At 42.2% G+C, this 15,195-nt stretch overlaps 1 protein-coding gene across 2 annotated transcripts in view; it reads right to left on the reverse strand.

Moving 5' to 3' along the window:
• The window catches only part of ldlrad3 (low density lipoprotein receptor class A domain containing 3), a 75,288-nt gene extending 60,555 nt beyond the window's left edge, over positions 1–14,733 (reverse strand). Inside the window, exon 1 of one of the 2 annotated variants that reach the window (XM_056387862.1) lies at positions 14,224–14,733. In XM_056387862.1, coding sequence (XP_056243837.1) covers positions 14,224–14,278 — 55 coding nt within the window. In that variant the 5' untranslated portion in view covers positions 14,279–14,733. The remainder of the gene's footprint in view (positions 1–14,223) is intronic. The other variant, XM_056387861.1, reaches the window with a different exon arrangement.
• Between the last annotated feature and the right edge of the window lie 462 nt (positions 14,734–15,195).

Below are 15,195 nucleotides of genomic sequence, written 5' to 3' on the forward strand. Positions count from 1 at the left end.
TGCCTGAAAAGATATTTCAGTGACAGTGCGGCATGACGCTGAAGCTATTCTGCTGTCTGCAATGAAATGCAAACAAAACATGTTCAAGTAGAATATGAACTTTATAGAGCGACAGAGTGGTTGTGTTTCCTTCTTGCTTTAGCTCCCATTTCTTTTTTGCCTGCAGCTATGCAGTCAGTGCTCAGTTCTTTACATCCCTGGCGAGACAGCGACTTTTTGCCCTTCCAGTATTAAGTGCTTTTCAGCATTGTGGAGGTTCAGAGGAGAAAACCTTGATAATGATAAAAATAAAGTCTAAAATGTCTGGTTTATTTCCGGTTTCAGCACAAAAATCGAAGACTTTTTCCAGTAGGATGTGGCCACTCAGCGACGAGCAGTGTTCTTGAAAGGGAGGGGCACTGACAAACCCTCTTAAAAGCCTCTGCCTTGTTAAAGAGGCTGCATTATTGATAGTGCATCTGTGGGCTGAAATAGCACCAGAGTGAGCGGAGCGAGACAGAGAGACAACGTGAGAGAGAAAGAGAATACCAGCTTGAAAAGGCAAACCAATGTCGGAGAGAGAAAACGTGATTTTGAACAAAGACCAGCTGCTTAATGTGCACTCATTTGCACACTCAACTGAAACATAATATAACTACTAATCCAAAGCAGAAAACCAAAATAATTTATACACATACACACTGTCTTAAAACGTACAGGGTAATTTCTACCCAGCCCTCAAATATTATTAAGGCACAATGGAAGTGTAATTTTGATCATTAAATATCAACTAAATCGGTGTGTTTAGATTTAAAGTTTAAATAAATTTTCAAATCCACTAGTGGTTTTAAACGCACAACAAAACCCATGCAGGGTAACAGGTCTGTGGAGAGAATAAATGCACCTTTTTCTCCTCTGAATGCAGCTGCAGAAAGTAGTAGCTGTATACAGTATGTGCTAGACAACATACAGCTGTCTGTTCAAGTAATTATTTCCTGCAACTGATTCCCTGAAGCTATTTCCTACGTATGGCTCCACAGAGGTTAATGGAAACATAAAGATGCATACTTTGCAAACAAACAAGCCCACACAGCTCTCGGGCAACATGAGCATAACACTGGTTGTTTCATTAGCCTCTGCCTTATTATTATGCATTCATTTAGCAGCCTCTCCTTTATCAAATAAGCCTTGCAATGACTGCCTCATACTGCCTTTGGTTCTTTGGAACGGTGACTGGCCAAATTAGCCTGGCTTGGCAAAACAAGGCCCCATTAATCACACATTGCTCCTCCATTAATCTGGGATCACATATCACACTGAGCCTATAATCCCATAGCAGCGGTTTATTCTGGCTGTTTATGAGTCCATCTGTGGTTTAAATTAAAATGGAGATCAGAACATAAATGCATTACAATGCAAACTCAACACTGAGGACATAAAATCAAACGTGGTACTGTTAAAAAAACAAAACAAAAGCACAGTGGTGGTATAAGGCACTTTCAGAAAAGTTGTTTTGTTGCAGTTTCTTTTAACCACTTGGCTTGGGTTTCCGGGAAGCAATTGTCCAACTAATCCTCAAAGAGATGACAGTGGCGTTTTCAACAGCATCCCACCCTATTAACATCACCTTGGGATTACCTTGACAGAGAGGAGAAGCTGATGGAGATAGGGAGGGGACAAAGGATGAGGAGGAGAACGGTGACTAAAATGAGATTTAGTTGTTGGCACTGCGGGCAGGCTGCTCACCACTCAACATCACACAAAAAGCAGCATTGTTTGACACACAGGCGGACAAAAATAGAAAAGAATGCACAGAGAGTGGGACCACAGCGATGGGCGCTCAAGTACAAACAATGCCAGCCAGACACATTTTTTTCATTACTGGCTTGAATTCCTCATCAGTCCTGAGGAGGAAGCTTCTCCTGTCAAACAAACACATCTATCCCATTAATTCAGATTCCCCGCATTGGCCCATCAGCGGCACAAAACTAAATGTCAACACTCCCCTGCGTCCCTTTCATCATGCGGTCAGCTGTCGCACAGCACACCAGTAAAAAGCACACACCCTTCATCCACCGCTACGCCGCGAGACCCCATACCGAGCAAATTGGCATTTCCTCAGTGCCAGCCAGATAGCGGGAAATGATGCAGAGCCAGAGCTGACCTTATGTTACACCTGTGAGACTCATGTTTCGCAGTTTTGCTTCCAGTCGCACAGCCTGAGCTCTGAACGGGACAGGCAGAAAACAGCTACAAATAAAGGCATCAAATTCTTAAAAAAACACATTCTTTACTGTAAGGTAAACAAAATTCATAAAGCACTTTAAGCTTACTTGATGCTAAATGAGCCAGAAAATGACATGCAGAAACTCAAATGTCACTTGGGTTGAGAGTACATTTAATTTAATAAAAACAATGCTTATGAGATGGAAATTAAACGATTAATTCTTCTTAGCACTCACAGGTTCATTATGCACCGCGGAGAAGATGTACTGTGGCAGAGGGTATGATGAGAGGACTGAGAAGGAGAAGGAAGAGAAATTGCACCCTTTTACTTAAAAAGAGCCTGGGGAGAGAGAGAGGGTGAGAGAGAGATAAAATGATGGAAGGAGGAAGCGCACAACAAAGAAGGCACAGACTGCCTTTGTCTTCTAGTCTGTGTATTAGCAAGTAATGAGCTCCTAATTGTGTAGCCAGGCCATGGAGTCACTGCAGGGGTTGAAAAGCAGTGGGAATGAACTGTATCTGCCAAAAGCACCGGGGCAAAGAGAGCCATAGAGGAACAGAGGGAGAGAGCACAAGGTGAGTGGAGGAAGAAATAAAGAGATGTGAGATAGAGACACTACATTAAGGAGACGGGGCAAAGGGGGAATGATGGGGGCATTACAATGGAAATTTTTTGCTTCAACAGAATGCAGATGAGGGAGAAGAGTGCCAGTGGCCCCTGCCTGTGCTCTCTGCCTCTTTCCCTATGTCTGTCTCCTCTCCCTCTATCGCTCTGTATAATATAATATCTACTCAACTGAATGGTAATGAGTCAAAATGGTAATAAGTCAAATGGAGGGCCTTAGTTTAAAAGGTAGCCGGTGTATGAATAGTTCTCACCGTGGCAGCTGATGTTGTAACTAAAGGTCATTCCCAATAAGCTTTCAGTCTGTGTGCTATCCGTAAAAGGCCAACTTAGACATAGAGGTAACGTGACAAGAAAAGATATGAACAGTGATGAGAAAGGTCACGAGAGCATTAGGTGACCAATTTTTTCCAACTGGTAATTACAGTCAGGCAATGAGTTCATACCATAGAGACGTCTCACTTTCTCATACTCTCCGTAAAGCTTTTCTCTTTCCTCCGAGTGATAGAAAGTGGACGCGTGGGAGATGTTAATTTGTGTGTCACCCTGTGCTGTGCGTTCATGTACTTGACCGGGTGTTTCAGCAGGTGCGCGCACCTATTTGCTCATCTAAATCTATCTCGACATAATCGCAGTATCGATGGGCCGCTCTTTTTCTCCTGGCTGACACTTCATTCTTCTTTGCTGTGTGTGAGCCAGCATCATCTGGCTTCACTTCCTTCCTCTGAGAGATCAGCTGCATTACTCAGACCCGTTAATTCTGTTACACTCACTCACATACGGAGCCCTAGACCTCTGTGTTGTCATGGTAATGGATAAAAAGTACTCTCACGCCGCATTGAGAAAAAGCTTCATACGCTCATAGATCTCATGTTATGAAAACCGACCGTTTCCTTCGCACTGCATGACATCAGTGCTCCTGATGCTCCTTATCACATGCAGACTCACGCTCTGAGCTGCCGTGGTTGAAGCCTCCGTTTGCCCTCCCCTGGGTCAATATCAGCATCTACTCTGATATTCCTCCCCTTTAGCCATTGTTTCTGGTGCCCTTTCGTCCACATCAAAACATCAGAAAATGCAGAGAGCAGCGCTTTGCTAACCAGGTGACTGAATGTGCATCAGTCAGCAACAGCACTTAAACGCCATCCACTTCATTTTCTCCTCACTGCTGCTACACCAGAATCATCTGTGGTTATATGGAAGTATGGCGGTGGTTGTGGGTGGAGGTGGAGGTGGCATGTCTGACAGAGACACACTGCTCAAAGTGCTCTGCACAGCACCAGTAAAGACACCAAACCAAATGAAAACAAATGGCCTGCTCTGAAAGCAGCTCCCACTCTCTGGGGCTTGGTTTTAGAAGTTCTATTTATTTATTTATTTATTATTTTTTCTAGCGGGTTTATTTGCTTTCATGTGAGTTTGTAGTGAGTTAACTGGGGTTTGTTCAATGCTCTAACTGGTACTGATCGGAGCGAACCTACGGGAAGGTCAGTTACAAGCAACACCGCGTGGCACTGCATAGTCTCATGTTCTCACATGTGTGTATGCATGTATGTGCATGTATGTGTGCAGACTGAACTCACAATGTGTCCATATGTGACTGTATGTCTGTCCTTGGTTGGCATGAACATGCAGTTGTCTGCAAATGTGCACACTTATAGGTACCAACATTTAAGCGTGTCTGTGTTTACACTTGTCTGTGGTCATAAATGTATGAGTATATACATGTGTGGGTCTGTGCAAGTGGAGTGAGGAATGTGTGAGTGGCTGCAGAGGTCAGTCAAGGAGGAATCTATCATAATCCATCATAATCAGCTGCTGTGCTGTTCCTTCAGGACACATGAGCTCCTGACCCGTGGCGGACACGGTGGAGATGAGAATCACATGAGGGTGAAATGTGATGTTTACCAGCTTGACTGATTTCTGTATAAGATATTTTCAACTCTGTTGGAAGCTATGTAGACAACACAAGCAGGTCAAAGCATCTACATAAACATGTGAATATTGAGTGGGCGAAGGATGTTTTTTTGTGCACATATTCGCCAACGAACGCACATTTATTGAAATGTAGCTGCATCTGAAAGATCATATCACCAGCCTGATGTCGGGATGACAGTGTGAGAATTTTTGCTTATTAAGAATAAGCAAAATGTAAATGTATATACGATGTGTGCATTTTGGCAATTTTGTTTTAGTATAATTAGCTACCTCTAATTAATCAACACCCATAAGAATCAATTTAAATAACATTACACTGTATTGATTTACATTTTATAAGTAATTCTTCCTTTTACAAGAGTTTCTTTTGATTTGGAGGAAGATATTCCTACTTGCACTGGAATGAGGAGTGAGCAGAGCATTTGGCAGTGCTCAGCTGTCCATTAACATCTTTACAAATTCAGGACTAGTTGCTCTGCTGTCTTCTCATTTGTTTAGAAGCCTATATGACATGGTTAATTATATATCTGTCACTGAAAAAAAAACAGTCAGGAATCATTAAAATATACTCATCCTACAGAAATACTGGCGTAAATACAAACAGAAATAAAACATGACGTTTGATCAGTGGCGCCATGCACTGTCAGGACATCAAAAGCCTTGGAATGTCATTAAACACGTCTCCAGAGTGCACTAACTCTTGAAGTACATTAATACAAAGCTCCATCCAACTCTTTGGAAATCCCACCGATCCTTCATTAAGTATCGGGACTCATTAGGCGCAGGATGGCCAGACCGACGAATCGTCCTGGGCATATAAGAAATTAGTCACATCTTAGGCCTTCAGTTTCTCATTAGAACATGCTGCACAGTGACAGACTCAATTACCATTTCTGACACACTAGACCCCGGCAAGACTAATAGTTCTCGCCCAGTAATGACCTGAGCCAGGGCTGAACTTCCTGCCCTCCCGCCTTCTCCACAACTAACTTTCATTTGCCCTCCCATGCCACTCCTCTGCTCGTCCTGAGTCAAAATATCATAGGGTAAATATGGATGCTAAAAAAAGAGGTGCAGGAACTTCCTATTTGTCTTTGGTATTCATTGAACAAGTGAAAAGAATTCATTTTGTGGCCCGGCGCTGGGGGCTGCTGCCAAGCCATGGTTGACAGGGAGGCAGCATTAAGGCAATTAACATGGGCTTTGCATTTGATTTTGGCTGGCGAGACTGCCTCTGTAAACAGCAGGCGGGATCGGGTGATTAGTTCCTGTGAAGATGAGCGCCTCGCCTCCCCTGGTCCCTGTCCAAGAGAGGATTACCCTTTATACATATTGTGCATACACACTGCACCTTATACATGCACAAACACACACACAAATTCGCTTACTCAAAGGCATGATCTCTGCTGGAGAGGAAAGAGATCAAGCGCCGGGGAATAAAAGAGTGCGCGCACTTGAAGCGACAGCTCAAGGGGTTAAGTCATGTTTGTGACATGACAGAGGTCTCCACCTCCGTGTCTCATGTCTTCTCCACGCATTATCTTCCAGCTTCTGCATTACACCACCTCTTCTCCTTTAGACAAACAGGGAAATTATCCCTGCCTGTCTTGACCCACTTATCATCCATTAAACACACAGTCTAATTCTTTGGATTCAGCTCCATTTAATGTGCAGGTTTTCAGGTATGTAATAATGGGAAATTCAATATCAATATCAAGGGGTCTTGAGTCAAAGCTCTGAAATTAATTGTGACAAATAGGCAATTATTTCAAGTCAGCCGAATTGAGATTGATCTTATTTGTTCATTTATGCACTCGCCTGGAGGAGTAGCATCAAGTGCATAATAGCTTTTACGTCCCTTGATTGCAATTTCACCTGAGAGGTTGCTAAATCAAACGTGTGTCCGTGTGAGTGAGCATGAAATAAATAGGTGAAGAGAATTCCAGTGGCACTGTCAACTAAATGTCAATCTGGTGCGAAGAGAAGGGCGGGTCACATCTCTGCCGTGTACTTTTCCCCATGGACAGGGTGATATCACAGCAACTGAGGTTTTAGCTGTCTGCTACTCTTGCTCCGTCACGCCTGGCCAAACACCCTTGCTCTCAGAATTAGGTTACTGAAATAAGGCACATAAGGGCATGCAAATATCTCGAAGGCATAAATATGGCATACTTTAACCTTAAAAAATCTGTCAGATCACTATCAGTAAGACATACAGCTATACCATGTTCAGAGAGGGGGAAAGGAAATTAAGTGCAGTCTGCACATTACTGAAATTTCACACTCTGCAGCACCTCAATTATAATTTTGAGTTTCATCTCAGCAATTGGATTGTTTCATGAGCCAGCATTTCTCGTGTGCGAGTCCCGCACGGACTTAGAATCTACTGTGCTGACCTATGGAAGAATCCTAAATCACTGTGTTGTGTAATAGAGGCAGAAAAGACTTCCACTAAAGGTCCCCATAATCCTAAAGATTCATCTAATCCTGCAGATAAATGCATACGCATCAACACTGTGCTTCCAAAAACCGGCCTCACCTACAATGAATTGCTAAGACAATTTGCATATTTATCACACACAACACTTGAGTCCTAACGTACTCACACTTGGCACGCAAAAGGGGAGAAACATGGAAGACAAATGTCTGTGTGATTGCAATCAAACAACTGTGTCTGGTCAAAATAACCGTTGTTATTATGATTAGATGTTTGGAAAATTGCATCTAATTACACCATCCAAAGCCAGTGGATGGAGTCGGGCCATTCACTGGAAGGCTGAAAATGCCGGAGCTGTATCACTATTACAAAACAATTATGCATGAGGCTAAAGGTATGTCCACATGAAGGTTTAGTGCAGCATAATCATCGACACAGGCATTTGGCAGCCAATAAATACAACTCCCAATGCAGATGATGAAGCAATGGCACTGAATGATCTGTGAGTGTACAAAATATTATGGACAGTTGTTGAGCTGTAGCACTTTTTTTACACACGCTTCAAAGGTTTCAATTTACTTCACTTGTTTGCTTCTCTGTATCTAATCTGTATCCTTTGTGGCTAATAGAGACTTCACAGTTGATCAATGAGAGTCGATTTATCTTGCCAGAGTTCACCTCGTAACTTCACAACATGAATAAGTATCCCAAATATTTTCAACATTCATTATTATCTTAAGCGTTTGAATGATTTTTTGAGTTTCTTGAAACTGTCCATCGTCAAGCCCATAGTCATTTTAAGGGACAAATCAAAGTCATGCGAAGATCCACTTACACCACCTCCTATACTTTCACCTGGGTCGACAAACAACCAGAGGATCAGCTGCCCTGATGTTGTCTGCGTTTCTCTCTGCGTTTTTGTTGACCTTTAAGGTAGTGTTTGTTTGGTTTGACAGAGGGATGTTGGAATTTCAGTCCAAAATAGCAGTCAGTGTCCACACTGGCTGGCGCGATGGATGTGAGACACAGTACAGCAAATGACTGCTGATCACGGGGGACAGCAGGGGCGCCAGCTGTCAGCCTGCCAGGGTCCGTTCCCTGTCTGACAGCAGGCAAAGCAACACAGGGGACACATACAGCGGGTCATTCTCCTCTCTGAGGAGGCACCGCGGATGAAGATAAAAGTGGGGAAACCAAGGTGACTGGGCAGGGCAAAAATTGAGCAAACGTGCTGTGTAAACAAAATAATCCACAACTTTATAGCTGTAGGGCGATTCAGGGTTTAGATCCTCCAAAGTCTGCATCACTAGACTGAATACATCATAAGAGGTCAAACTTCAAGGTCAACCTTTTCAAAGGACTCCGCCTCCACAATACACACCAGTTTGCTGCTGACTGCCCAGTCCCAGTCAGATACAATGGCTGGAGACTCATCATAGCTTGCAAGATTCTTGTAATTACAGTCCACTGGGAGAGACTTGAGCTAAGACCTGCTTAACAACTTTGGATAGGCTTCCACCAACTATAAAATACAGCAACATCATAAACAATTGAGTGTTCAATAACCTTGATAATTTATATGCAGAATCTGAGTATATCCAAAAGCTTAACGGCACAAATAAAAGCTTTAGTCCTTAATGAACATCTCATGCACCTGTCGGGAGAGGTTAATTAAACTTCATCACTGACTGTCCTGCAGTGGATCCAGCCCCCGAGTCGAGGCAGAGCTTATACCCTGGCATTTGAAAATGTATAACGTTTGTTACTGTTCAGTAGTAATGAATATTGAAGGTCCTGGGTTTGCATACATACACAATGGCCAAGCTGTCAGTTTGCTGATACGTCCCACAAACCTTCACTCAGTCATGCAGTTTACAGCTTGTTGTTACAGTTTCTATTCACAAATGATACAGATGAGTTTAGCCGCTGCATCTGAAGCTACATTTGAACTGGGTTATTATTTTCAGCAGTAAAATTACTTAATACATATTTAATACACAATAGATGTCAGATGTGGTTGGTTACTGCATTGTGATTTTCCAGCTCTTTCAGTCACAGTTCATTTAAAGGAATTTTTCCTTCTGCTCTGCCTGATCATGACTTGATACTTCTTGTGAGTGGTTTACTGCTGTAAGACGATGAATGGGATGCTGCCGCTCCGCCTAGCTCGCTGTGTACAGGGTGTCTTTACCCAAAAGGATTATTCTTAACTGTAAAACAATGGGATATCAGTTAGGGAGAGAGAGGCTGTTTGGATTGATAAGAGGGATTTTGTTTAAAAAAAAAAAAAAAAAAAAAAAAGCACAGGGTTTTTAAGTTCAGCCTTCTATCCTCCAGTAAAAACTGGAAATACAGTGGATGTGGAGTTCACCATTTTCCTAATCTAAAAAAGTCCACTGTAAAACTTGACACTGATTGGTGAAACTTACTTATACAGTATTTAGGCAATGTGTGTATGTGCACATCTGCATGTGTTGCAACCCTGAGAGACTGAAACACTTACAAATTCTCCAAAAACATTCTCTGCTTGAGCTTTACTTGAAAACAAACTTCTCAGCATGTCTCAGGTCACCCTGTGGATCTGGCAGCGTAGACAGTTAAAATCAATGTCTGGCACACACTGTCCTCATGGTTAATGCCACTGGGGATAAACTATGTATACATAGTTATAGAATGTGCTGGGTAGAAGTACTGAGTAATCATTTTGGTGAAAAGCAAAGTTACACTTACTCATAAGTTGAGAAAATGTAATGGCTAGTATTCTAAAAAACAACTCTATTCAGTAAATAAGCAGATTCATCCAAGGTTTGATCTTGGCAACCAAGGACATGGTGGATCAATACAAAGCAACCATCAGGGATTAACAAAGCCTCCACATCTCTGCATGGCAAATTAGTTAAGATCAATCCAAAATCAATATGTAATGAGCTGTCCACTAACTTTTTCCAGTGCATTTTACCCCTCTCTGTTTCTCTCTGTCTCCTTTGATCCAGGGTTCATGAAACATTGAGTGTGTTTACATGCACACTTGTATCCCGGTTATGAGCAAACCTGGATATATTACCTCCATATCAAGGCCATGCTCCATAGCTGAGCAAAACCAGGATAAGACTTATATCCGGGACACTAATACACATGTAAACACACATGACTTCTAGATCAGAGATGCTCAGAGAGCATAGACAGTGAACCTACAACCCACACAGAAGGTAATACAATATGATGGTCAAAGATCCTACAATATACACATCTGCTTTACTGGTCAGGCCTAATGTGTACTTACATTTGACTGATAAATAACGACACAGAATCCACACAATATCTGCTTACATTAGTTAATGCTGCGCTGTTACCAAGGTCTGAAACATGACTCCAGTCATGTGGTTTTGTTTAACAACTCTGGGAACTAAAGCCGCACTGGCCCTCCTTAAATCCTGGCCTTCTCTTTTCGACCATGGCTGGAAGCATATCAACCATGTCAGCCAGCGCAACATCTCTTTCTCTTTCCCTCGCGCTCTCTCTCTCTCTTTCCCCGTTCCAAAGACACGCAAAGATAAGCACAGACACACAGCGGCTTATTGGGCCAACTGGACTGTCTCTGGGAAGCCACGGTGCAGAAATACAAAGCACAATAAGCGGGAGACAATGTGATTCTGTCTCCCTGTTCAGTGGGAGAAATGACCCGAATAGTCTGTGTTTGGTTATGAATGAAAATATCCTACCACCTGGCCTGTGTGTGTGTGTGTGTGTGTGTGTGTGTGTGTGTGTGTGTGTGTTTGAGTGTGTGTGTGTGGCCTGGTAACACAGGGCAGGTAATGGAGCGCACATTTATGTTGATTGAGGAGATAATAGGTATGTTTTGTTTTTTATCCATACAAGACACTGGGAAAACAAAGTCACTTGGATATTAGCTCTGTTAGTTTCATCCAGAATTCCTCACTGAAGCAAGACTTGGGCTTTGACAGCCCTGTGAGATGACTTATTCATGAAAGGTGGAAAATAGTCATGAGATAATGATAATACAAATGGTAAAGTCGTTTTAATTCTTGAACACATGCAAACAAGCTGAACGTGTTCCTGCATCTTATTGGTGCATATAAATCAAAAGGAAATGGTCCAGCTGTCATTCTGTGTATTCATATACAAGCACAAAGCGACAGACAAGAACATGCATACTCTGAGGGATTGAAGGGAACAAGAAGTTGAAACATAATATATCATCCAATTAAAGAAAATGTATAATGTATTTGATCACCACACACATATCTGTAAAAGACCAAGTTGACACCAGCACCCCTGGATGCTAGATTAATGCAATCAAACATTTATAAAGTTGGCACACATATCACAATGTTGAATCTTAACAAGCAACAATTATCCTCAGGTGTAGAGGGAAATACAAAGCTAAATATATATATAATACAAATACAGAACAGATACAAAGCTAATTCATCTTTCCCATCTTTCTGCCTCAATTTATTTATATCAATAATTCCCCTGGTGCAAGGCTGAGCAGACCAGCTGAACAGTTTAAATATATTTTCAGGCTTCACACCACCCCACCATAAACTATCCCCGTTTGTAACTGCATTGCAACATTCCATTGTCAGTGGATCATGTGGCTAAATCTCACATTACATAATAGCACCGATTTATCTCATAGAGCTCCGTAGGCGAGTGCCAGGCTGCAAGGCTGCAAGGCTGCAAGGCTATGAGTATGGTCCAGTGCAATGCCAATTCATCTACAAAGTCTCTTAGCATCCTATGAGAGCGAGTACAAGGAGTGCTCTTCTTCACTAGATTTTTATTTCATAATTACTATGGAACAGTTGCCATACACAATGGAAGGTTTTATTAACCCAAAGCAAACAGATATAAATTACTAATAGGGAAATAGGAGGGACATTTGCTTAGATGAAAAATTGGGAATTTTCTGAGGCTATGCAACTCACTGAGATATTTGTGGCACAATTAAAACACTGTGTGACTGAGTGTTCTGTACTTATCACAATTAATGAATATTCTGCTGGGTGTTTCTATGACTGACCCTGGCAAACAACATTTACTGTGTTGTGATTCCTAGATTCCAAACGACACCTTCGCCATATTCCTCTTGTGTGGTGAAGTGTGTGAAGGACATTAATAGCGCTCACATATCATCTGAGTGTTGGCAGATCTGCTACATTCAAGGCTGCAATTATATGGTAGGTGGCAAAATGTTTCGATTCTGCGGTGCGCATTTGGAAAAACACTGAAGCTTGTGCACAAAGCGCACCTACCATGGAAATTCTACTCCATTCATACATATTTTATTTCCCTTATTATTTAGAGCACGGACTCTGTGTGGGGTGGGAAATTCTGCCAGTGTCAATTGCAATATCTTCATATGTCAATATTGTTATTATCATTTTAATACAGCTCCAAAGAACCAAATAGATTTTGAAATGCATTAGACCTTTGTGTCAAATTAAATGCAAATTATTATGACAGAACACCCAATTTAGATCTAATGTTAATGGTTTGTATGGAAGCTAGAATGCTAACCAACAGTAATGTCCTGTGAGACTACAAAATTGGCTGGTAATATTTATGCTCCCACTGATATACAGACCTGGACACCAATATAACACAAAGTCTAGCTGACATTATTACTATCCTTGTCAGGCTACGAGCTAATAAAAAAACCGAAGCACAATTTGTTTATTCAAAGCTGACAACACGTAAGCAGTACTGAAGTAAACAAACTACAGTAATATTCTGGGAGAAAATTTCTGACATCAATCATCTGTACAAGCTCCTTTTCTCCAATAGAGAAAACGAGGGTGGGGTTTGGCAGCACAGGCTAAATCACTGCTCCACACCTAATATAATGATATTTATACTTCACTCTCGCTGACATTGACAAACTGATATTCATATGCATGTGGCTAAACCGGTGCCTTTGCGAGGAAAATACACACTAACTAGGTGTGTGTTTCCTGTGCTCAAAATCAAGTGTTCAGGGCTCTTGTTTATTACTTTTTATTATTATTTACACCTGTGTGTTACCTACTGTGACATGTCTAAATGTATTCTGTTAAACGGGTCTATGGTATGAAGAGGGTGTTTTTTAGTTATTCCCATTTAATGCACCTGCAATATGTCACATCACGATGCACACAATATACTGTAGATGTGAGTTTATCTCAAAGCAGGTTGACAGAAAAGTGGCATCTTTCACTGATACACTCAGTAAAAGGTCCCATAAAAGACTTTAATAGTAGACCTCAAGTCTTAAATTTAATGCTTGATAAGTTAACTCTTTAACTTATCAGACCACCACTGGGATGGGCAGTACAGTTTTTCAGCACACTGTAATCAGTGTATAGATGCTATTTATTAGAATACCAGCTCAAAGCTACAGCTGCATGGTTAAAAGGGGTGAAGTGCCAACTGGCTGTCCTATGTATAAACTCCTGCAGAAGTGTCCTCCACAGGGCCCCAGCTGCCATGGCGGGGCTGGAGAACAGATTGACTTGTCAACACTGCCCTGTCAACAACCTCTCGGTCATAACCTAGCCCGGAGGAGACTACAACCTCATATCTGTAAAACAAATAGTGGATGATATGGGTGTCTGTAACCAAAAAGGATATATATATATATATATATATATATGTATTCTCACACAGAAGTGAAGAGGACATGCACCCGGTTCAATGCATTGGACATGCACGAAAAACTCTGAAACTGCTGCTCCGGCTGCTCCAGCTCCCAATTTTTACAGACAAAAAAAGCCGTTCAGTCGATGGAAATGAGAAGTGGGATAACTTCTTTTCATACAGGTTGCTCCAATAAGTTCAAGAGCAAACTCACCGAAGAGGGAAAAATATCAGAGCATTGTAGCTGGAGGCTTCCAGCAGATTTTACATTGCACCCCTTCCCTCCCCCTCCTCCCTCTAACCCACCCGTACACTGAAGCATGTCCGCGCCGTCACAACAGTAGTTTCCGTGTGCTTTAAAAAAAAAAAAAAAACTTACCAACAGTCCTTGAGCCTGACCCCGAACCAAGCAGAAGGTACCAGATCCACATCATATGGTCTCCTTTCACCCCTCCCGGCCTACCCTTGCTGTCTTGCCCCGCCGCGGGGCCAAAAGCTTGTGGGCAAAGAGGAAAAACTTCTCCGATGTAGCTTCTCCTTCCTATTGTACTTTGCAAGTTTGACTCTGTTTCTGTGTCTTCCGGAAGAAAAAAAATCAGACGTACATTTCGCGTGAGAGGTGTGGGTGGGTGGGTTCGCGTTGGGACAGCGATGCAGAGTCCGGTTTGGGGAAATGTGGGGGGGGAGGCTACACAGGCTGGAGCTGTAAGGGGCTTCGGGGTGGCGGCAGGCTGGCTGGGGGAGTCAGTCGCTCGTGTGTTGGTGCTGAGAGAGGCGGAGTCGGAGGCAGAGAGCCGGAGAGCAGAGGTCGGCCACTCCGGGACAGCGGTTTCCAAACTGCGGGCATGGGACCGTTAACGGTCTCCGCCAGCAAAACCGGGAGTTATTTGATTCCACCGTTACTTGGTCAGAGCAAAGTTAGCTAACAGCTGCACGGTTATCTCAGCCACTTAAAGGGAAAGAAAAATAACACTGGGGACAGGTTTGCCAGGACAAAACCTCCAACTACAAAATGACGGTCAAACTTCTTGATTTGAGTATTGCGGCTTGGATGAGGACGTTTTATAGATTCATTCAGAACGAACTGATCAAACTTTGTATGAGATTAATAAAAAAATGTGAAATGCAACAGATAGCAGCATTATCAAATGATAATAATCTCACTGTGAATCCCATCATTTGGATGATGTAAACAATACTAGCCCATACTGTAAGAATGTTATAACCTAATATTTAATAGCAAGTGGGCACAAAAAAGGCTATAAAGTCCGAGTATGGCACTTTGTTTCAGAAATGTGATGAAACCCTTTAGGCCTACTGTGTTTTCCGTAGAAATGAATATATTTTGGAA

This window comes from Seriola aureovittata, chromosome 10 (genome assembly GCF_021018895.1).
Source record: "Seriola aureovittata isolate HTS-2021-v1 ecotype China chromosome 10, ASM2101889v1, whole genome shotgun sequence".
NCBI classification, from domain to species: Eukaryota; Metazoa; Chordata; class Actinopteri; order Carangiformes; family Carangidae; genus Seriola; species Seriola aureovittata.